The sequence below is a fragment of the Paroedura picta genome, chromosome 2, assembly GCF_049243985.1.
Source record: "Paroedura picta isolate Pp20150507F chromosome 2, Ppicta_v3.0, whole genome shotgun sequence".
NCBI classification, from domain to species: domain Eukaryota; kingdom Metazoa; phylum Chordata; class Lepidosauria; order Squamata; family Gekkonidae; genus Paroedura; species Paroedura picta.
The window spans coordinates 177490578-177513919 of record NC_135370.1 but is presented as its reverse complement, the minus strand read 5'-3'; the positions used below and the strand labels follow the sequence as shown (position 1 = coordinate 177513919).

Sequence of the window (23342 nt, the reverse complement as noted above, 5' to 3'; positions counted from 1 at the left end):
GGCCTTGGCCTCTCTGCCCTGTTGCTGCCCCTCCAGAGGAACTGGCTGGCCCCTGTGTGAGACAGTAAGCTGGACTGGATGGACCCCTGGTCTGACCCAGCATGGCTCTCCTGATGTCCTTAGGAAGGCCTCCGCCTCTCTGCCCTGTTGCTGGCCCTCCAGAGGAACTGGCTGGCCCCTGTGTGAGACAGGAGGCTGGACTGGAGGGACCCCTGGTCTGACCCAGCAGGGCTCTCCTGGTGTCCTTAGGAAGGCCTCGGCCTCTCTGCCCTGTTGCTGGCCCTCCAGAGGAACTGGCTGGCCCCTGTGTGAGACAGGAGGCTGGACTGGAAGGACCCCTGGTCTGACCCAGCAGGGCTCTCCTGATGTTCTTAGGAAGGCCTTGGCCTCTCTGCCCTGTTGCTGCCCCTCCAGAGGAACTGGCTGGCCCCTGTGTGAGACAGGAAGCTGGACTGGATGGACCCCTGGTCTGACCCAGCAGGGCTCTCCTGATGTCCTTAGGAAGGCCTCCGCCTCTCTGCCCTGTTGCTGGCCCTCCAGAGGAACTGGCTGGCCCCTGTGTGAGACAGGAGGCTGGACTGGAGGGACCCCTGGTCTGACCCAGCAGGGCTCTCCTGGTGTCCTTAGGAAGGCCTCGGCCTCTCTGCCCTGTTGCTGGCCCTCCAGAGGAACTGGCTGGCCCCTGTGTGAGACAGGAGGCTGGACTGGATGGACCCCTGGTCTGACCCAGCAGGGCTCTCCTGATGTCCTTAGGAAGGCCTCGGCCTCTCTGCCCTGTTGCTGGCCCTCCAGAGGAACTGGCTGGCCCCTGTGTGAGACAGGAGGCTGGACTGGATGGACCCCTGGTCTGACCCAGCAGGGCTCTCCTGATGTCCTTAGGAAGGCCTCGGCCTCTCTGCCCTGTTGCTGGCCCTCCAGAGGAACTGGCTGGCCCCTGTGTGAGACAGGAGGCTGGACTGGATGGACCCCTGGTCTGACCCAGCAGGGCTCTTCTGGTGTTCTTAGGAAGGCCTCAGCCTCTCTGCCCTGTTGCTGCCCCTCCAGAGGAACTGGGTGGCCCCTGTGTGAGACAGGAGGCTGGACTGGATGGACCCCTGGTCTGACCCAGCAGGGCTCTCCTGATGTCCTTAGGAAGGCCTTGGCCTCTCTGCCCTGTTGCTGGCCCTCCAGAGGAACTGGCTGGCCCCTGTGTGAGACAGGAAGCTGGACTGGATGGACCCCTGGTCTGACCCAGCAGGGCTCTCCTGATGTCCTTAGGAAGGCCTCGGCCTCTCTGCTCTGTTGTTGGCCCTCCAGAGGAACTGGCTGGCCCCTGTGTGAGACAGGAGGCTGGACTAGATGGACCCCTGGTCTGACCCAGCAGGGCTCTGCTGATGTTCTTAGGAAGGCCTCGGCCTCTCTGCCCTGTTGTTGGCCCTGCAGAGGAACTGGCTGGCCCCTGTGTGAGACAGGAGGCTGGACTAGATGGACCCCTGGTCTGACCCAGCAGGGCTCTCCTGATGTCCTTAGGAAGGCCTCGGCCTCTCTGCCCTGTTGCTGGCCCTCCAGAGGAACTAGCTGGCCCCTGTGTGAGACAGGAGGCTGAACTGGATGGACCCCTGGTCTGACCCAGCAGGGCTCTCCTGATGTCCTTAGGAAGGCCTCGGCCTCTCTGCCCTCTTGCTGGCCCTCCAGAGGAACTAGCTGGCCCCTGTGTGAGACAGGAGGCTGAACTGGATGGACCCCTGGTCTAACCCAGCAGGGCTCTCCTGATGTCCTTAGGAAGACCTCGGTCTCTCTGCCCTGTTGTTGGCCCTCCAGAGGAACTGGCTGGCCCCTGTGTGAGACAGGAGGCTGGACTAGATGGACCCCTGGTCTGACCCAGCAGGGCTCTCCTGATGTCCTTAGGAAGGCCTGGGCCTCTCTGCTCTGTTGTTGGCCCTCCAAAGGCTCTGGCTAGCCCCTGTGTGAGACAGGAGGCTGGATTAGTTGGACCACTGGTCTGAGCCAGCAGGGCTCCTGTCATGGCCTTATGACCCTGTTCCCTCAACAGCCTAGCCACATCTCTCTGCAGGGCCTGTGTACTGATTCTACAAAAGAATAAAATGCAAGAAGCGGGAATACTTGTGAATATTCTGTAACCCCTCGGATGCTGAGCCAATGTCTAGAAGATCATTGTGGTCCATTTCAGCCAGGGTTCCTCTACCCAGCAGCAGGAAAGACGTCAAAAATTGCATTCTGTCTTCAGGAGTGTTTATGTGTGGGGTTGGCATTGAAGGTTGTTCTACCTTAATTTGTTTGTTGCAGTGCATTGGCATTTGGGTGAAAATCATTTACAATTGTGTTGCCAGTTTCAGTTGTGCTTTCATTTGCAATCTGGAAACCATAAGTATGTACTCTAACTTCTACATTCCAAGTAAATACATAGGTTTTTCTAGTGTGTGTGTGTGTGTGTGTGTGTGTGTGGGTGGGTGGGTGGGTGGAGGGGGGATCTGTCCTGCATAGACATTAAGAGGGGAGGTTTCGGTGATGCTGTGAAAGCTGTGAAAAGAGTGATGTGTAGATGAACTGCAAGTGCCTCACAGCTTTTCCCTTCTCAAATATTTCAACAGGAATCTGATAGGGACCTTCTTGAGGGCCGGGCAAACTTCTCGAGGTCAGCCGGAGGGGGCCCAGACTGGACACTGAATCCCTCCCAGCTGTCCAGATCCGCTAATCAGGGATCCTTACAATGAGGGCTTAAAACCACTCCCCAGATTTTGAGAACTGTTTGGCCTCTGTCAAAATTGCACTCAGCAGCAGGAAGCGGAGGGATGTGGGTCCCCTCCCCCTTCCAGTCCCCGTCCCGGAACACGCCAGTGTTTGTGTTGGTCTGCTCAGACAATGCTTCCCTTTATTCTAGGTATCTGAACCACGTCCGAGCTGCCTCCCGACAGGATCTGGCCGGTGGTTACACTTCCTCCCTCGCCTGTCATCGAGCCCTTCAAGATGCCTTCAGCGGGCTCTTTTGGCATCCTGGCTAGCCGGGGATCGAGCCGCCCCCGAAGCAGCATGAGCCGGGAGGAGAAACCTCCGGTGAAAATTGCCGCCGTCAGCACCCTGGCGAAGCCACCGTCCTCTTCCTTTCTTTTATGGGGGAGCCAGCCGTGCCGAGGTATTAAGACTTTAACAACATGGTTCGCCTTTTCTTTTTGGGGGGACGGTGGGGGGAAAACGCTTGAGTCAGTTTGCTGAAAAGCAGCTAACGGAAGATGTGAATAATTCGGTTTTGTGTGTTTGAGGTTTCGGGGACAAGACTTGTAAATGTTTTAAAATAAAGGCCTTTAAAAAAAAATCATTATTAAATCCTGCGGTTTCTTGCCCCAGCTTCGGAATTCTACTGGCACGGGCGCCGAAATTCTGTTTTTATAACTGAACTCTTGTAAGGTTACGCTGCAGAAACGAGGGGCTCTTCTCCCCAGGCTTCCTTTAGTTAATGCCAATGGGTGGGTGGCTTCTTGAGGCAGGAGATGAAGCCCAGAGGCATGCCACCTTCTGTGTTTTTCTTGTTCTCTTTGCTGAAAGAAGAAGATTGGGATCTGGCTGGAAAGCAACCCTGTTATTGCGCATTAAGCAGTTAAAGGCCAGGATCCAAACCAGTTGCACGCAAGCGCATGCCGGGGGGCAAATTGGCAAGGAGGCTGCCTAAACCAGGGGTCCCCAATGTGGCGACCACCTGCACATTTCTTGGGCCTAGCCAAGTGCTTTAAGAAAGCCAGATGAGGCTTTTGACCAGCAAGGCTTCTGATTGGCCACTTGCGATTTGATTGGCGGTACAGATTTTTAAAACATTGCTTTGGCACCTGCTGCCAACACAGCACAAGAATATTCACGGTGTGGCTGTGCCCGCTAAGTTCTGTCCGAATAGTAAAAGGGCCTGCGGGCTCAAAAATGTTTGGGGGCTCCTGGACTTCTCCTTTGACTGCCCAAACGGAAGACGTTCCCCTCCCCAGCTGTGCTTTGAGATAACAATGCCATAATGATTTGAAATCATTTCAGAGGTTTCACACAGCCTCCTCCCCCCAATCTCAAAGAAAGACTTGGGATTCATCACTCATTACAGGTGTTAAGTATCACGGCATAATTTGGACTCCCTGCTCCACAACAGGTGGTCATTAGAGGAAGGAAACCTCTGAATCCCAGAGCTAAGAGGCAACATCAGGGGATGGCCTCGGCCTCTCTGTCCTGTTGTTGACACTGACTTGCCACTGTGTGAGACAGGAGGCTGGACTGGATGGCCCACTGGCCTGACCCAGCAGGGCTCTCCTGATGTCCTTAGGAAGGCCTCGGCCTCTCTGCCCTGTTGCTGGCCCTCCAGAGGAACGGGCTGGCCCCTGTGTGAGACAGGAGGCTGGACTGGATGGCCCACTGGCCTGATCCAGCAGGGCTGATGTTCTAATGAAGGCCTCGGCCTCTCTGCCCTTTTTTTAAAAAAAGCACTGGCTACCAATTGAATACTGGATCAGGTTTAAGGTGCTGGAACTCACCTTCAATGCCATACACCGTCAGAGTCCTGCATACCTCAAGGACCATCAGTTTGCATATATTCCCCACAGAGCAACACACTCAATCCATTCCAACCACCTGGTATCCCTAGCCTCAAAGAAATCCACCTGGCCGTGACCAGAATTAGAGCATTCTCAGCCATGCCCCAACCTGGTGGGACGAGCTCCCCAATCAAGTCAAGGCCCTATCGAATCTTAAACAGTCCCCCAGGGCCTGCAAGATGGGAGTTCTTACGCCAGGCATTCGGGTGAGGCCAACGATGGGGACCTCCCACAACCTGTCCCTCTACCAGGCAAACCCGCCATCCACTTTGTCCCTGACTGATGCTGTTACCCTTTCGACAGTTCAGGTTTACATCTTTCCGTGTTCATACTATTCCAAAGTTCTACGTAACTTTCCCATTCCCCCACTGGTTTTGAGTGAGACAGTTTAGTGTAGTGGTTAGGAGCGCAGACTTCTAATCTGGTGAGCTGGGTTCAATTCTGCACTCCCCCCACATGCAGCCAGCTGGGTGACCTTGGGCAAGCCACAGCACTGATAAAGCTGTTCTGACAAAGCAGGAATATCTGGGCTCTCTCAGCCTCACCCACCTCACAGGGTATCTCTTGTGGGGAGAGGAAAGGGAAGGCAAATGGAAGCCGCTCTGAGACTCCTTTGGGTAGAGAAAAGCAGCATATAATAATATAAGCAGCAGCATAATAATATAAGAACCAACTCTTCTTCTTCAGTTAAATCAGGGCTCTCTCAGCCTCCCCTCCCTCACAGGGTGTCTGTTGTAGGGAGAGGAAAGGGAAGGAGATTGGAAGCCGCTTTGAGACTCCTTCGGTAGAGAAAAGCGGCATATAAGAACCAACTCTTCTTTGTGTACAGCGCCCAGGGACATCACAGCGAAGAGTGGTGTATAAATTACAGGAATAATCAAATCAGTAACTATCAGGAAGGGAATAGTTGCTGCTAGTTGGAAACAGACAGGATGAAAATGAAACAAAACAAAAACCCAATTCCTTTTCCTGTTCTCACCAATTTCCTATTAGTCTGGGAATGACTGAATACGTGTAGAGAAGATGTTACTCTGGAATGGGAAAATAAAGATTTAATTTTTTCAAGTAAAAGAAATGGGCCACTCCAACCTTCCGTCAGGGAACTGGGAGGGGAATAACAATGTGATGCTGCAGCGAGACGCTTTTAGAGACGAGCGGGAGCTCTCCTCACGAGGAACCCCGTTTATTCTGCTGGACTATCTATTAACGTGACGGGACTCCTAAATGGGTTTTTTGCCTGTTCATTCTAAGGGATCTTCGTTGGGACGCAGGCGTTTAGAGGCTGGCTCTTGAAGGTTCTCTGAACCTGCAAATGGAAAATGAGAGACTGGTCAGTCCACAGACATGAGGACACCTTCATTCATTCATTAATTCATTCATTCACTCACTCACTCAAACTTGTATACCGCTGTTCGCCCGGAAGTCTCAAGCCAGTTCACAATAAAACATTAAAACTACAATAAAACCCCGTAAGTTCCCATTATATGATAGGCAATAATAACAACGATGGCGTTCTAATCCTATAATCCCTGCGTGTTCAGTCAGAGGTCATAACATTGGTCTCACAAGAGAGGGAGCTGGCCGATGGATCTAAGGGATCCAAGATGGGACCCGGGCTCTGCCCTAGCCCCAACCATACGCCTGGCGGAAGAGCTCCATCTTGCAGGCCCTGCAGAAAGCTGGTAATTCTGGCAGGGCCCTTAGCTCCACCGGGAGCTCATTCTACTAGGTTGGGGCCAGGACCGAAAAGGCCCTGGCCTGGGTCGAAGCCAGGCGAACATCCCGGGGGGCCCGGGACCACCAGTAGATTCATACCCAGAGAGCAAAGGGCCCTTATATTTATGGATTGGATTTATAAACCTGCCATTCCCACACAGTGGCTCGTGTTGGGTCAATATATCCATACCCACAGGAAAACTCCTTAAAACCCCTTTGGGGACATAGCAGCCCTACTCAGAATCCACCTAGTTTAAGAATCGTATTTCAAGGCCCAAGAAGCATTAAAACCTCACAGCAAATGTGCCTCCTCCTACTCTAGCCAATTTACCTGCCTGGGAAGGCCTCTCCCCGTACAATTCAGCCGGGATGCGGAAGCTGATGCGCATCATCTCCTTATGGGGCGCCACGTTCCTCACCAGCCCCACGGAACAGCGGCCTTCTAAGGAAATCCCCAAGTGAGCTTCCGCTTGTTCCTGCACGTCTCGCGCAGGGTCGTCGTGCTTCGAGAAGCTATAGCAGTGCACCATGGGAAGGTCCGCGCTGCCCGGCTCTCCGTCCAAGAGGTGCCTGAAGACATCCAGGAACTCGATGGCCATGGCTGGCAAGTTCATGACGATATGCAAAGTGTGCTTCCGGTCCTCCAAGGCCAGCTGCTGAGCCAGGGTTTCCTTCACGGGCCCCTCCAAGAAGTCCCGGCCGTCCAAGTTGAAGACCCGGACTTTCTGGTCGACTTTGTTTAACTTGCAGTTGTGCTGTAACCATTTGTAGGACTCGGGGTTGAGGTCGTTGGCAAACACGACGCATTTCTTCTTCGCAGCTGGGATGGCGAAAGGCCCCACTCCTGCAAAGACGTCGAAGAGGAAGTCTCCTGGCTTTAAGAGGTCGATGATGCGCGCGTGCTCCATGGAGAGGCGGGGGTTCCAGTAGACTTTGGAGAAGTCAAATTCGTAGGTGATGTAGTTTTCTTTCACCTGGAAAGAAAGCCAAGCACAGTCATTCAACTAATTGGTGTGATGGTTAGGAGTGCGGATTTCTAATCTGGCGAGCCGGGTTCGATTCTGCGCTCCCCCACATGCAGCCAGCTGGGTGACCTTGGGCTCACCACAACACTGATAAAGCTGCTCTGACCAAGCAGGAATATCAGGGCTCTCTCAGCCTCACCCACCTCACAGGGTGTCTGTTGTGGGTAGAGGGAAGGGAAGGTGACTGTAAGCCACTTTGAGACTCCTTCAGGTACAGAAAAGTGGCATATAAGAACCAACTCTTCTTCAGTAATCTCAGGGCTCTCTCAGCCTCACCCACCTCACAGGGTGTCTGTTGTGGGGAGAGGAAAGGGAAGGCGATTGTAAGCTGCTTTGAGCCTCCTTCGAGGAGAGAAAAGCAGCATATAAGAACCAACTCTTCTTCTAATCTCACAGTGCTCAAAATTTGGGAAGAACAGTGCAGTGTACTCCGTGGCGAGGAAAAGAGCCGTGTATTTGTACGTGGATCGACATGTGCACAGGGAACAGGGTTAAGCTTCCATTTCCTTATTGGAACCCAGGCCCCCTGCAGCTGCTGTTCGCATTTTTGGAAATGGTGAAAAATCCAAATCACAGATCTCCCTCCGGTGCAATTAGGATGGTCCCTGGAAAGCACATCCGCTCCAGGGGCCTTCTAGCCTCGCTCCCTTTCTGTCTGCTCCTCCTTTTGACCTTCTTGCTGTTTCCTCCTATGTCCTCAGCTCTAACTAAACTCGCTTCAACATTCTTACACTTCTTTTTCTCTGCCATTGTTCTCCAACATTTACATGGTACGTTCCTTGAGGCCTGGACCTGTCGTTTGGTGCTTAAGTTATCCAGTGCTGTGCACAGGGACCAAAAATCAGTGATTTCCGAACTTCAAGAGGGGGTTGGATAAACACCTGGAGCAGAGGGCCATGAATGGCTCTCAGCCACCAGGGAGAGAAGGAACACCCTGCCCAAGGCAGTGAGGCTGTGTCTTCTTGGTGTTTGGGAGGGCTTCTGGAATTGTGATCCCACTGGTGGACCTCCAGATGGCACCTGGGTTTTGGCCACTGACCTGATCCAACATGGCTTCTCTTATGTTCTTAGAATCATAGAGTTGGGTCATCTAGTCCAACCCCCCTGCAGAATGCAGGAAATTCACAACTACCTGCCCACCCACGGTGATCCAAATTCCATACCCAGATGATGCCCCCCCCCCCACCAAAACCAGAATCCTTGCCCAGTCTGGTCTGGAAGAAATTCAACCACTAAAGAGGGCGTGGCAAGTTATGCCCTTGCCCCCAGCACAACCCTGAACCCAGATTGAGGTGGGAAGTCCGCTTTCCCACAAGAACCATGTTTGATCTAGCAGGGTGCCAAAATAGGAGGCAGTCAGTCTATCTAACAACTGGGTGCTAGATCTGCTAGAGGATTGTTCTGCATACCACAAAAGAATCATAGAGTTGGAAGGGACCTCCTGGGTCATCTAGTCCAACCCCCTGCACTATGCAGGACACTCCCAACCCTCTTGCTCACCCACTGTCACCTGCCACCCCCTTGAGCCTCCAAAGATGGAGATCCCACCACCTCCCAAGGAAGCCTGTTCCACTGAGAAACCGCTCTGACTGTCAGGAACTTCTTCTGGATGTTTAGACGGAATTTAGAATCATTGAATTGGAAGGGACCTCCTGGGTCATCTAGTCCAACCCCCTGCACTATGCAGGACACTCCCAACCCTCTCGCTCATCCACTGTCACCTGCCACCCCCTTGAACCTCCAAAGATGGAGATCCCACCACCTCCCGAGGAAGCCTGTTCCACTGAGAAACCGCTCCAACTGTCAGGAACTTCTTCCTGATGTTTAGACAGAATTTCTTCTGAATTAATTTCCTTCCACTGGTCCTGGTCTGTCCCTCCAGGGCAAGAGAGAACAACTCTGCTCCATCCTCTATATGGCATCCTTTTGGCACAGGTGCACGCACATGGGATATTTCCGTTTGGGGGCTCTCCCAGCAAATAGTTTCTACTCCATTATGTTTTGTACTTGGGAACTGGTATCTAAATATAGAACCTGTGTGTGCATCATCCTCTGGGAACGGCACCAGGCACGTGGGTGGGGGCTGCAGCCTGCAAAACAAAGGCAACAGTTGCCGGGAAATAGATCAAGCAGGGGCCCCGACTTGGATGGCCCAGGCGAGCCTGACCTTGTCAGATCTCAGAAGCTAAGCAGGGCTGACCCTGGTTATTATTTGGATGGGAGACCCCTAAGGAAGTGCTGGGTCGTTACACAGAAGAGGGCAATGGCTCCTGCTCTAGTATTGTACAGCTGGAAGGGGCCATGCAGGCCCTGGTTAATACTTGGATGGCAGACCACTAAGGCAGTCCCGGTCACTGTGCAGAGGCAGGCAACAGCAAACCATCTCTGAAGTCTGTGGCCTTGAAAACCCTACGCAGGGATTCCCAATCAGGGTTCCCGGGAATTACGCAAGAGCTCACCAGGGGTCACACGGCCTTTCCCAGAAGTCTAGATGGCCGCTGACGTCACGGGACATCAGCCCACTTCTCCTGGAGCCCACTTCTCCTGTTGCTCTACAGGCCTAGCCTCTCTCTCCACAATGGAAAATATCATTGATTTGCTGGCTCCCGCATCTTGCTTCTTCGCCCACTTCAAAGGTCCCTTCAAAGAATATGATTGGAGGGGACCTCCTGGGTCATCTAGTCCAACCCCCTGCACTATGCAGGACACTCCCAACCCTCTCTGTCATCCACTGTCACCTGCCACCCCCTTGAGCCTTCACAGAATCAGCCTCTCCGTCAGATGGCTCTCCAGCCTCTGTTTAAAAATCTCCAAAGCTGGAGAACCCACCACCTCCCCAGGAAGCCTGTTCCACTGAGAAATTGCTCTAACTGTCAGGAACTTCTTCCGGATGTTTAGACGGAATTTCTTTTGAATTAATTTCCTCCCTCCTTGGTCAAAAGACTGAAAAAATCTGCCCTACTGGGTCGACATAAGTCAGCTGCCGCTTGACAACACGTCCCACCACCAGCATATATATAGGTAAAGGTATCCCCTGTGCAAGCACCGAGTCATGTCTGACCTTGGGGTGACACCCTCTAGCGTTTTCATGGCAGACTCAATACGGGGTGGTTTGCCAGTGCCTTCCCCAGTCATTACCGTTTACTCCCCAGCAAGCTGGGTACTCATTTTACCGACCTCGGAAGGATGGAAGGCTGAGTCAACCTTCAGCCGGCTGCTGGGATTGAACTCCCAGCCTCATGGGCAGAGCTTTCAGACGGCTGCCTTACCACTCTGCGCCACAAGAGGCTCTAGCACGTATAGAAACACAGTTCAATCTCTAAGCAGGCAGGGGACAGGGGCTGGTTTCTCAACTAACTCAGGAGCAATCACTGTTCTTGTGGCCAGGCAACATCCTTGATTCGGGGGTGGGATTAAAGGCTCTAAATTCAACCAGCCACTGAGTTCCAGTCTCCCCCCCAGAGTTGTGTGAGCAGAGCTGTGATTTCATCCTGGCTAGACTGGGCCACCTGGGAAGACACACACACACAGCCTGCCAAGTCTGGAGATCTGAGACGAAGACGGCATTAAGGTGTTCAACTCCGGCTTTCCACACTGTCCTTGCCGCGTCTGCTTTCTCCGTGTTGGGCTTTTAACGCTTACCTCGCCACGAGAAAGCACTACCCAAAACAGAGCCGCATACCTTGGTTATCATGCTGGCTTCCTCTCCCACGAGCACCTCCATCTTAAAGTTTCGATAGGCACTGTCGATGATGTTGGTTTTATTGATGGCGCAGGTCAGCCCTGGATTCTTGTCGATGATCACTTGGCCTGGAAGACAGAGGACGTCAGGGCAATGAAGGGGGGTTGCAAACACAAATGCCATTCCAGTGTTCATGGGTGAGGCTGCCTAATAAAAAGCCAGAGCATGAATCCATCCGGCTCAGCGCTGGCCAACTGGAGGAGAGGAGTAGTAGTAGAACTTATATGCCACTTTTCTCTACCCAAAGGAGTCTCAAAGCGGCTTCCAATCACCTTCCCTTTCCTCTCCCCACAACAGACACCCTGTGAGGGAGGTGAGGCTGAGAGAGCCCTGATATTACTGAAGAAGAAGAAGAATTGGTTCTTATATGCTACTTTTCTCTACCCAAAGGAGGCTCAAAGCGGCTTACATCCGCCTTCCCTTTCCTCTCCCCACAACAGACACCCTGTGAAGGAGGGGAGGCTGAGAGAGCCCTCATATTACTGAAGAAGAAGAGTTGGTTCTTATAGGAGTCTTAAAGCAGCTTACATTCAGTAATCTCAGGGCTCTCTCAGCCCCATCTACCTCACAGTGTGTCTGCTGCGGGGAGAGGAAGGGAAGGTGCTTTGAGGCTCCTTTGGGTAGAGAAAAGCGGCATGTAAGAACCTACTCTTCTTCCTTTCACTTACCTAAAGGAATTCCAAAGTGGTTCACAACCCCCTTTCCCTTCCACTTCCCACAACAGACACACTGTGATGCAGGTGGGGCTGAGAGAGCTCTTACTGAACTCCTCTGTGAGAGCAGCTATAAGAGAACTGTGACCTTCCCAAGGTCACCCAGCTGGCCGCGTGTGTGTAGGAGCAGAGGAATCAAACCCAGTTCTCTAGGGTAGGGACTGCTGCTCTCAACCACGACACCACACTGGCTAAGGTATCCTCAAGCTTGAAAAAAGTTGGAAGCCTCCCTCCGAAAGTGATAACTGACATCCTCTTTTATTCCCTCCTAAAGCAAACACCGGCTAACAACAGAATTGGGCCTTAGGAAACCATTAAAATGGTGCACAGCCGGAAGCGTCTTGTATGCCTGGCCAGCCTTACATACCGACTAAATGTCTGTAGGGCAGCTGATGGTCCCTCAGATTCAAATGGGCTATATGCCCAACTCTGCTGAATGCAGTGGTCACTTCCTGACCCTCCGGAAACACCGCTTGCAGAATTTCTTCCACCTTGAAGTTGTCGTAGGTGAGTTCCAGGTTGTACTTAATTATTTCGGGGCTGACGTCGAGGCTCTTTAAGACCTCTTGCTCGGCTTGGCCCAGCGAATAGTCGGCGGGAATTCTGCGAGGGTCCAACAAAATCAAACTTCTGCCTTCATCTTCTGGATCGTCGACGATTCTCTTTACACGTGGCCGCTGGAGGAGGAGGCCTTTCATAGACTTCACCGCTTGCTGAAGGACGTCCTTCTTAACGCTGAGCGCTGGGACAACTACCTCCCTGTTGAAAGCAGCTCGGTCAAGGGTGGTCATTCCACGTACTCTGGGGTGAGGCACGTGCAGGTCAAAGTCCGCTCGGCCATCCAGCATCTCTGGCATGGTGAAGAAATGGCTCCTCTGAGATGCCGGGAGTCGTCCAGGCAGCTGATCCAAGGACTGTCCCCGAAGCGCCCAGACAGGTGGGAGTGATGTGTTCGATGCAGCCGTTCCAGGTTTTCTTTTCGGGAGCCTTGAAAAGAAGCCGCTTAATTGCCTGAAAATCCTAGAAGGGAAATGGGCCATTTTACAGACATTAGGTCAGCGTTCCATTAAGAGGGAGAGAGAGAATGAGAGGGGAAATACGACAAATAGGCATAGAATCATAGAATCATAGCATGGCTGTCCTGTTCTCCTAGAAGGGCGTTGAAGGGCAAGAGTAAAACCAAACAGATTCTGCAGAATTGTCCTACGTCTTGCTCTAGAACAGTGGTCCCCAACCTCTGGTCCGTAGACCAGTCCCGGTCCGTAGATCAGTCAGTACCGGGCCTCGGCTCCTCCTCGTCCTCCTCCCCATCTGCTGCCTCGGAGGCTGCCCTGCTACTATGCCGCCGGCTCACCTTTGGTGCTCTCCGATGGCCGCCATGGCTGGGGCTCCCCCTCGGCCTGGCACTGCGCAGCTGTTGCTGGCACCGCCCCCCAGTGGGTGGCAGGAAGTCAGGGGCACCGGTGGGAAAGCAAGTGGAGCAGGGGCTCAGGCGGTGGCGATGTCCCTCGGCAAAATCCCCCCCCCCCCGGACCTCAGTAAAATTGTCAAGCGTTGACCGGTCCCCGGTGATAGGTTAGGGACCACTGCTCTAGAAATCGAAATATATTTTCAACAAGACTTTGGGAGTTTCCAAGGGGGGCTTGGGATGGGCTCTGACCTAAATGGCCCAGGTGAGCCTGATTTCACCAGATCTCAGAAACAAAGCAGAGTCAGCCCTGGTTAGTATTTGGACAGGAAATGGTCAAAGGTCACTGTGCAGAGGCAGGCAATTGAAAAAAAAAACCCACCTCTGTACGGCTGCTGACTTGAAAACCCTACAGGGTCCTACTAAATTAGCTCTGACATGAGTGCAGTCTTTAAGGCACCCCTTGACTTATCTTTATCTTGACTTGTGCTTTATCCGCAGAACTACTGAGGCGGGCCGTGCACTGATGTTGTTGTTATTTTTTAAATTCCGATAGCGTTTCCCAATATGGCTCACGGCAGTGAAAGTAAGTCCCATGGGAGTTAGAATCCTAGAGTTTGAAGGGACTTCCTGGGTCATTTAGTCCAGTTGGCAGGTTGTAGGACACTCACCATCCTACTGTTCATCCACTGTCACCTGCTACCCCCTTGAGCCTTCAAAGAATCAGCCTCTCCGTCAGATGGCTCTCCAGCCTCTGCTTAAAAATCTCCAAAGATGGAGAACCCACCACCTCCCGAGGAAGCCTGTTCCACTGAGAAACCGCTCTAACTGTCAGGAACTTCTGAAGCTTTTGTTTTTTTTCCCAGGGGCCTCTCTCAAAATACAAATCCAATAAGTAAGAATAATAATATTAATAGTCTATGCCTTGTTGTTTCCTACCCTGTCAAATAAGAAGGATGGGCCATAAAAATAAAGTTCTTGCTGTTATTATAATATATTATTATAATTATTATTATATTATATGTTATTGCATCATTTGCATTGTACATTATATATATATTATCCTACAAAATAAAGTTCTTGCGGTCATTATAATATATATTGTTATATTATTATTATAAATAATTATTATTGTGGCAACCCTAATTAATATTATTGTATGATATATTATTACATCTATCTATCTATCTATCTATCTATCTATCTATCTATCTATCTATCTATCTATCTATCTATCTAGAGAGATTATGCATTATATCATCATAAAAAATAAAATTCTTGCTGTTATTACTGCTATTATACAACCGTGTTATATATTTTTGGGTTACAGTATCCTGCAGGGGTAGTCAAACTGCGGCCCTCCAGATGTCCACGGACTACAATTCCCATGAGCCCCTGCCAGCATGGCAGGGGCTCCTGGGAATTGTAGTCCATGGACATCTGGAGGGCCGCAGTTTGACTACCCCTGCAGGATCACAAAACCTCTCTTGCACAGCAAAGTTGTGGCTGTCATCATGCTTGATTGCTGTTGCATATTACCCCACCGTATAGACCCCACTGTCCATTGGAATCATTCGAGTATGATGAATTATTATGATCCTTTTCGGAGAGGCCTGGTCGCCCGGGCACACCTGGGGAGCCCCCAGTTTGCCCCCACCCCCCCTCCGCCTTCCCAGCCGGGCTCCCCTCAGGCTCCTCAGCCACACACCCCGGGGGGCAGGCGCGGCCCAAAGCGACCCCCAGAAGACCCGCCGCCCCCCGGGCTCCTTGGGGAGGGGGACCCCTCCACCCCACACTTCCCCGCGCGGAAGAGTCCCGCGGGCGCCTCAGCCCCCTCGCAGCGCCGTCAGGGAAGCCCCGCTCACCTCATGCCGGCCTCGGCCTACCCGCCGCCGCCGCCGCCTCTTCCTCCGCCGGGGAAGCCGGAACCACGCGAGGCAGGGAGGCCGGCCTGGTTGTCCCGTGAGGGCCTCGGCGCCGCCCTCCCTCGCTCCGTCCCGCCCGCCCTCCGCTCTGCTCGGCTCGGCTCGGCTCGGCTCTTGCTCTGCTGCTGCCGGGCGGCATGGAGGCGCGGCTGGGGGGCCTCGGCGGGGAGCCCGGATGGTCCCTCTGCGCCCGGCCGCCGCCACGACACCACCACGACGGCCCGGAGGAGGACGAGGAGGAGGAAGGCGCCCCGCTCCTCGCGCCCCGACCCCCCGGCAGCGGCAGGGTGCGTCCCCGGCAGGGAGGGAGGGAGGGAGGGAGGGAGGCTGTCCTTTCGCCCAGGGGTAGTCAACCTGTGGTCCTCCAGAGGTCCATGGACTACAATTCCCATGAGCCCCTGCCAGCGAACGCTGGCAGGGGCTCATGGGAATTGTAGTCCATGGACCTCTGGAGGACCACAGGTTGACTACCCCTACTTTAGCCCGCCCTGCCTCGGATGGGGAAGCCGCGGAGGATGCAGCGCTCTCCTCTCTCTCTCTCTCTCCCTGTCATCTACCTGCCTGCCTTCATACCTGCCTGCCCACCTGTCCAGCTCCCCCTTATCCCGCTCTTCCTCCGAGAAGCAGCAGACGATCTGTCTGTCATCCATCTGCTGCCTGCCTACCTACCTACCTACCAGTCAGAGTAGTTCAGCAGTGGAAGAGGCTGCCTGAGGAGGTGGTGAGCTCCCCCTCACTGGCCGTTTTCAAGCAAAGGTTGGATACACACTTTTCTTGGATGCTTTAGGATGCTCTGGGCTGATCCTGCGTTGAGCAGGGGGTGGGACTAGATGGCCTGTATGGCCCCTTCCAACTCCGTGATTCTGTGATTCTACCTGCCTATTCAACAGTCAACTTACTTTCCTGCCTGCCTAGCTGTCTGTCTATCATCTGTCTATCATCGACCTCCCCACCTCCCTATTTGTCTGTCCTTTATCCTACCCTTCCTCCAAGAAGCATCAGATGATGGATTTCTGTCTGTCTGTCTGTCATCTACCTGCCTTAAGGTGACCAGATTTTTAACATTGGTAAAGCAGGACAACATTGATCGGGCAGGGGGTGAGGGGGTTCTTGATTTAAAATTTGGTCTATATGGAGCAACAAAAAGTTTCATAGCATGCATAGAATGCATAAATAGTATTGTAATATGTATTTTTTAATTTCAACATAAGTACAATTTGCCAGGTACCCCCAGATGTCCCACCAAAAGTGGGACAATCTGGTGACTTTTACCTACCTGTCTGTCTGTCTGTCTGTCTGTCTGTCTGTCTGTCTGTCTGTCTGTCCGTCTGTCTACCTATCAGTCAGTCTGTCTGATTGATCTGTTTAATCTTTATCCTGCCCTTCCCCCAAGAAGTGTCTGTCTGTCTGTCTGTCTGTCTGTCTGTCTGTCTGTCCATTTATCCATCGATCCAACATCTATCCATCTATCTAGGTAGCCGGCATGGTGTAGCGGTTAAGACCAGTGGCTTTTAATCTGGCAGGCCAGGTGTGATTCCTCCATGTTCAGCCAGATGGTTGACCCTGGGCATGTCACAGTCCTGGGGGAGCTGTTTTCCCTAAGCAATTCTGTCATAGGTCTGCTGTGGGGAGAGGAAGGGAAGGCAATTGTAAGCCACTTGTAGACTTCGGGCAGTGAAAAGCAGGGTAAAAAAATCTGCCTACCTACCTACCTGACCTGCCTCATTCAACTAGTCCCACTGGAGGGCCAACAGAGGGGAATAGAGGCCAAGGCCTTCAATAGAACATGAGAAGAGCCCTGCTGGATCAGAACATGGGTCCATCATGTCCAGCATCCTGTCTCACAGTGGCCAACCAGTTTCACTGGAGGACCAACAAGAGGCCACACCCCTGGAAGTCACATATCACCAGAAGTGATGTCACTCACACTCCTTCTGGATGTGACATCACCAGGCCACTCCCACAGCACATGAAGTGACAGCACAGGATTCTTTTCAGAAGATTTGTGAACAGAAAATACCTGCAATCTGGGCTGGCTGCCAGTTTGCTCTTCTTCACCAAAGGGAGTCTGCAGTAAGAACCTGTAGAAACAGGACTAGGGAAGGCCTGTGCCGCTCTGCCCCCCCCCCCTTCCAGTTAAAGTAAAATGAGAGTACTTTCTTCTCTGGACTCCAGTTGCTGCCACATGAATCATAGAATCATAGAATCATAGAGTTGGAAGGGGCCATACAGGCCATCTAGTCCAACCCCCTGCTCTACGCAGGATCAGCCCAAAGCATCCTAAAGCATCCAAGAAAAGTGTGTATCCAACCTTTGCTTGAAGACTGCCAGTGAGGGGGAGCTCACCACCTCCTTAGGGAGCCTATTCCACTGCTGAACTACTCTGACTGTGAAAAACTTTTTCCTGATATCTAGCCTATATCGTTGTACTTGAAGTTTAAACCCATTAGTGCGTGTCCTTTCCTCTGCAGCCAACGGGAACAGCATCCTGCCCTCCTCCAAGTGACAACCTTTCAAATACTTAAAGAGGGCTATCATGTCCCCCCTAAACCTCCTTTTCTCCAGGCTGAACATTCCCAAGTCCCTCAACCTATCTTCATAGGGCTTGAGCCTTGGCCAGCAAGGATTTGTATGACAGGGGCCTCTACCCTTCCCACCCCCTCCAGACCTATTATTGGCCATTTGGGGGGAGGAGAGGGTCAACATGGTCATATCACCTGATTTTTTTATTTATTGTATATAGAAATTTAATTAACAGCCACTCACCTGGCAAAACCCTTCTGGGGCCATTGTGAAACCCCAGGGTTTGATCAAACCCTGGTTGACAAAGCCTGGTTTAACCCTTTAAACTTTTCAGAGTTATTTGTCTTTATTTCGACTCACCTGAACAACAGTAAAACCATTTAGGATCAGCGCTTCTCTGACCCTTATTGCCTTTCTGCATTGTGAGCTGTTTAAGGGAGCATTTATTTCATTCGGAACTGCTGTTTGTCACCCTTTGTTGCAGGGGCGACTAAACTGTGGCTCTCCAGATGTCCATGGACTACAATTCCCATGAGCCCCCAGGGCTCATGGGAATTGTAGTCCGTGGACTTCTGGAGAGCCACAGTTTGGCCACACCTGCATGGAATGTAATTTGGAATGGGCTGCTCTTAACAGCACCTGTCGTTTGATAAGCATTTTTAAGGTATTGGGGAGTCTGCATAACAAGCAGCAGAATGGCTTTTCGTGAGCGTTTGGACTGTCCTTTATGATCTTGTTCCCACAAGGAATAATTTCTTTGCCTTAATTTTCTTGTTTGGTTCCCACTTTGGCAGAGGCCGCTGACTGAGTCGTCACCCGGAGCTTCCTTTGGTTTTTCTGTGTTTAATCTCATGAACGCCATCATGGGAAGCGGGATCCTCGGATTAGCATATGCCATGGCGAAGACAGGCATCATTGGCTTTAGGTACGTTTCGAGCTTTTTGTTTTTAGTTCTCAGACTTCGTACGCTCACTATACGCAAGAATGTGTGACCATTCAGCCTGCCCCTTGTGTGTATTCGATAAACTGCCAGAGAGCGGCAGTTTCTAATCTGGCAAGCCGGGTTCCATGCTCCCCCACATGCAGCCAGCTGGGCGACCTTGGGCTAGTCACAGCCCTGATAGAGCTGTGCTTACTCAGCAGTTCTGTCAGAGCTCTCTCAGCCTCACAGGGTGTCTGTTGTGGGGAGAGGAAGAGAAGGCGATTGTAAGCCGCTTTGAGACTCCTTCGGGTAGAGAAAAGCAGCATATGAGAACCAACTCGTCTTCTTCTTTAGGGTGTCTGTTGTGGGGAGAGGAAGAGAAGGCGATTGTAAGCTGCTTTGAGACTCATTTGGGTAGTGGAAAGTGGGATAGTAAAAAAGAAGTGAGCAGTGACTCACAGGAGCTCCTTGAGCTAGTCACTCTAAGAGAACAGTTCTCTTTGTAGTCTCTCACCTGCCTCACATGGTGACTGTTGCGGGGGGGGAGGGGAGGTTCGTAAGATGCTTCGGGACTCCTTTGAGTAGTGAAAAGGGCATTAAAAAACCATCTCATTGTCTTTTTTCTTATTCCCGGAGGCAAAATCCTTGTTTTTCCTGTTTTCATCACATCGCTCTATGATAAAGTAAAGGTAAAGGTATCCCCTGTGCAAGCACTGGGTCATGTCTGACCCTTGGGGTGACGCCCTCCAGCGTTTTCATGGCAGACTCCCCACACAGACGGGGTGGTTTGCCAGTGCCTTCCCCAGTCATTACCATTTACCCCCCAGCAAGCTGGGTACTCATTTTACCGACCTCGGAAGGATGGAAGGCTGAGTCAACCTTGAGCCGGCTGCTGGGATTGAACTCCCAGCCTCATGGGCAGAGCTTTCAGACTGCATGTCTGCTGCCTTATCACTCTGCGCCACAAGAGGCTCTTCGCTCTATGATAAAATTGTGCAAATGCACACGTCCCCCTGCTGGGTTTTGAAAGCTAGGCCCAGGGTCCTGGAATGACAGATGGGCCACCAAACCAGAGCGTGGATCACATTTTGTCCTTTGCTGCTCATGGCCGGGTAAGGGGTGACCACTACCCACTTCTGGAAAACGGACAAGCTATGAGTTGAACCACTGACCTAAACTGTCCTTGAGTCTAGCTTAAAATATGAAATCGTTATGATCTCCCCCCCCCACACACACACACACATGTGTGTGTGCGCATAGTTATGCGGCAATCTAATTTTAACACACAGGAAAAGTCAATGAAAAGCAGAACATGGAAAATATTGAGTAACCAGCAACGGAGTGATTTATGGCTAACATGAGCCATAAAAATGAGGAAATTTGTCTTGTGATGACTTTTTTTTTCCAATTTCTGGGAAAATACAGCTTCTCAGCCCTCCATTAAAAAAATGCAGGTGGGAAGACGGCATGTTGCAGTCCGGGGGTGGCCAAACGGTGGCTCTCCAGAGGCCATGGACTACAATTACCATGAGCCCCTGCCGGCAGGGTAATTGTAGTCCATGGACCTCTGGAGAGCCACCATTCGGCCACCCCTGCTGAAGCCCAATCTTGCTAGCTCCTGGATTCTAAGCAGTACTTGAAAAGGGAGACCACCAAGGAAAATTCTGCTTCTCATTTGCCTTGATAGCCCTTCTGGGGTCACCGTAAGTCAGCTGTGATTTGAAGGCACTTGCCCACGTGCATTCATTGTTAAGCGTGGCTTTGTTTGCTCCATTCTAGCCTGTTGCTGCTAATCATTGCCGTTCTCGCAGCTTACTCTGTCTTCCTCCTGCTTACCCTGTGCATTCACACCGGTAAGTAGACCGCGTGCACCTTTAAGATCATAGAATCATAGAGTTGGAAGGGGCCTCCTGGGTCATCTAGTCCAACCCCCTGCACCATGCAGGACACTCTCAACCCTCTCGCTCATCCACTGTCACCTGCCACCCCCTGAACCTTCACAGAATCAGCCTCTCCGTCAGATGGCTCTCCAGCCTCTGTTTAAAAATCTCCAAAGATGGAGAACCCACCACTACCCGAGGAAGCCTGTTCCACTGAGGAAGCGCTCTAACTGTCAGGAACTTCTTCCGGAGGTTTAGATGGAATTTCTTTTGAATTAATTTCATCCCATTGGTTCTGGTCCGTCCCTCCGGGGCAACTCTGCTCCATCCTCTACATGGCAGCCTTTAAAAAAAATGCCTGCATTTATTTTATTTTAAACGTTTATTCCGCCCTGTCTCGACAGCCTCAGGGCTGATCACAGCACAAGTTAAGCCACATCAATAAAAGTAGAAAAATATAAAAGTAAAAAGCAGCATCACCTTAGCAACTGGTTTTACTACAGGGCTTGAGGAATCTCAGACGCTAGGTAGCCATGGTGCCTAGAAATGCCATTGTGAAGTCTAGTATTTTTCATGACAGCAATAATCTGAAAATAGGAATCTGGTTTGATAAATTCAAAGTGCACTTCTAGAGCCACAGAAAAAAGTTCAAGGGATATTTTATTGTTGCATATTGCTCAATAAAGCTGGTGGATAAATAGTTGCTTCTCCTGCTTCTAAAAATGGTTCTCCTTTCAATTTCTGTTCTCCTCTTCCTTTTTTTAAGGCAAAGGTTTCTCGATTTAATGTGAACATTTTTCTTCGGTCTTTCTCCCCTGCTTATGGTATCTGTAGTTTTGTGTAGCCATTCTGCTGACTCTTCTCTTTCCCACCCACACTCTTCTGCTCCTCTCTCTTCCCCTTACACCTGCTTACGGCCTAAGCATTCCACAAAGAGGGCGGGATTAAGTCTTTTCTTTTAAATTCCAAAGTTCTTTATTAATAATTGACAGTGACTGCCTTCTGTAAAGGGCCCAAAGGTCATTCTTTGAATCAGACTTGGGAAACCTTTATTGGCATACATGTTTCCTTGAATCTGCATTAAAGAGAGTGGTAAAAAAATAGGGTTAAACAGATTCAAAACCACAGCCCAAAAAGCAAGATGGTTCTGGGGAGAGGAAAAGGAAGGCGACTGTAAGCCGCTCTGAGACTACTTCGGGTAGAGAAAAGCGGCATATAAGAACCGATTATTCGTCTTCTTCAGTAACACCAGGGCTCTCTCAGCCTCCCCTCCCTCACAGGGTGTCTGTTGTGGGGAGAGGAAAGGGAAGGCGAATGTAAGCCGCTTTGAGGCACCATCGGGGAGCTCTCTTCCTCTTCCTCTTCCTCTTCCTCCTCCCCTCCTCCTCTTCCTCCTCCTCCTCCTCTTCCTCTTCTTCTCCTTCTTCTTCTTCTATCTGATGGTAGGGCTCTCTTCAAGACTATGCTATCCTGTTAACTGCTATAGCAGGGTCCCTGATCTTATTGAACCTGGGGAAGCATTGGAAAGTCGAGAACCGATACAGGGAGTCAGCACAGAATTCTTGCACCAGGAAGGCAGTGGCCAGTTGATGGAGTGGCCGTCCCTGGTTTTCCCTCTTTTAAAGCATCCTGCTTTACAAAGTTCACAGGGAGTGAACTTTGTACAGACCAAAGATGTGCTGTGGTGACCCTGATACAGTCTAAGACAGGGGTAGTCAACCTGTGGTCCTCCAGATGTCCATGGACTACAATTCTCATGGGAATTGTAGTCCATGGACATCTGGAGGACCACAGGTTGACTACCCCTGGTCTAAGATATCTGCCGGGTGCCTGGCAGCTCGCCTGGACAAGGAAGAACCCTAAATGGGGCGAGAAGCATGCTAATATGTCTTCAGCTTATCGCACAATGTTTATCAAGCAGAGGTTCAGAGTGGGCAATTAGATTATGACCTGATTTGGGTTTGTTAATCTGAATCTGTAAAAATCTGTGTTCGGGGCAGCTCGGGAGCACTGGATTTTGGACATGGGTCACAGTGTCACCCTTTTAGTTGCTGCAGCTATTAAAATGGTATCCTGAAAGAATCCTCCTGGCCTGATGTGGTATCGGATCTCTTCCCACAACGGTTGAAAATGAACCTCAACTCCCTTATGGTGGGCGTATCGCAGTCACAAGATACTGAGGGGTTCCAAACCGGCCACCGGCTGCACCAGGGGCAGCTGATTTCACATGAATGACCCCCATATCTCCAAAGGCCATGTTTTGTGCACTCTTTGGAAGTCCTTCCTGCTCCAGTGTGGTGGAAGGGAGCTGAGGTTGACTGATTGCTTTCAGTAAGTGACACTTTGGGGGAAGAGGATACAGGATCCATGAAACACATTCACAGGCGGTACTGTGCTCATAGGAACTGCGTTGGGGGTCACTGTACCAGATCACATTCATTCATTCATTCATTCATTCATTCAATTACCACCCTCCCTTGAGGCTCAGGGCGGTTTACATGGAACTGGAGAAAAAGAAAGCAGTACAAATAACATGACAAGTCGTACAACAGTGATACAGTCCTAGCAAGAGAACAATAGCATAATGGAACAAACATGGTGAGAACGTCCATTTTAACTGTAACATACAGACGGCCCCGTGGGATGGACGTGTCGGTGGGGGTTCTCATGGGAGGGGAGCACTCAGGGGCCAATGGGAGGTGATTGAATTCAGGTCGACCTCAACCAAAAGCCAGGCGGAAGAGCTCCCTTTTACAGGCCTTACGGAACTGTTTAAGCTCCTCTGTGGCTTTTTGAATGATCACGGATCGGATCCAGTATTTCCGTGTGTGCAAGGACTTCAGTTTGCGGGACGCATTTGTTCATTTGGAGGGGGAAATGGCAGCCCCCCCAGAAACCTGCCTGGCGCTGCTCCCCCCCCCCA

At 51.4% G+C, this 23342-nt stretch overlaps 3 protein-coding genes across 4 annotated transcripts in view; 2 read left to right on the top strand and 1 right to left on the bottom strand.

The window, feature by feature from the left end:
* MNAT1 (MNAT1 component of CDK activating kinase) overlaps positions 1-3325 on the top strand; it is a 160829-nt gene extending 157504 nt beyond the window's left edge. The window contains exon 8 of the mRNA XM_077323927.1: positions 2882-3325. Coding sequence (XP_077180042.1) covers positions 2882-3002 — 121 coding nt within the window. The 3' untranslated portion in view covers positions 3003-3325. The remainder of the gene's footprint in view (positions 1-2881) is intronic.
* Positions 3326-5602: 2277 nt separating this feature from the next.
* Positions 5603-15190, bottom strand: TRMT5 (tRNA methyltransferase 5). Of its 2 annotated transcripts, none has more exons than XM_077323924.1 (5): positions 15035-15190; positions 12129-12781; positions 10989-11116; positions 6613-7255; positions 5603-5871 (listed from the first exon to the last, which is right to left on the bottom strand). In XM_077323924.1, exons 1-5 carry the CDS (start codon positions 15037-15039, stop codon positions 5807-5809), a joined length of 1494 nt encoding a protein of 497 aa, XP_077180039.1. In that variant the 5' UTR covers positions 15040-15190; the 3' UTR covers positions 5603-5806. The 2 variants fall into 2 exon arrangements, with proteins under 2 accessions (XP_077180039.1, XP_077180040.1); XM_077323925.1 differs by having other exon boundaries at positions 6617-7255.
* Positions 15191-15229: 39 nt separating this feature from the next.
* Positions 15230-23342, top strand: part of SLC38A6 (solute carrier family 38 member 6) — a 51048-nt gene continuing 42935 nt past the window's right edge. The window contains exons 1-3 of the mRNA XM_077323926.1: positions 15230-15381; positions 18412-18542; positions 20319-20392. Coding sequence (XP_077180041.1) covers positions 15232-15381; positions 18412-18542; positions 20319-20392 — 355 coding nt within the window. The 5' untranslated portion in view covers positions 15230-15231. The remainder of the gene's footprint in view (positions 15382-18411; positions 18543-20318; positions 20393-23342) is intronic.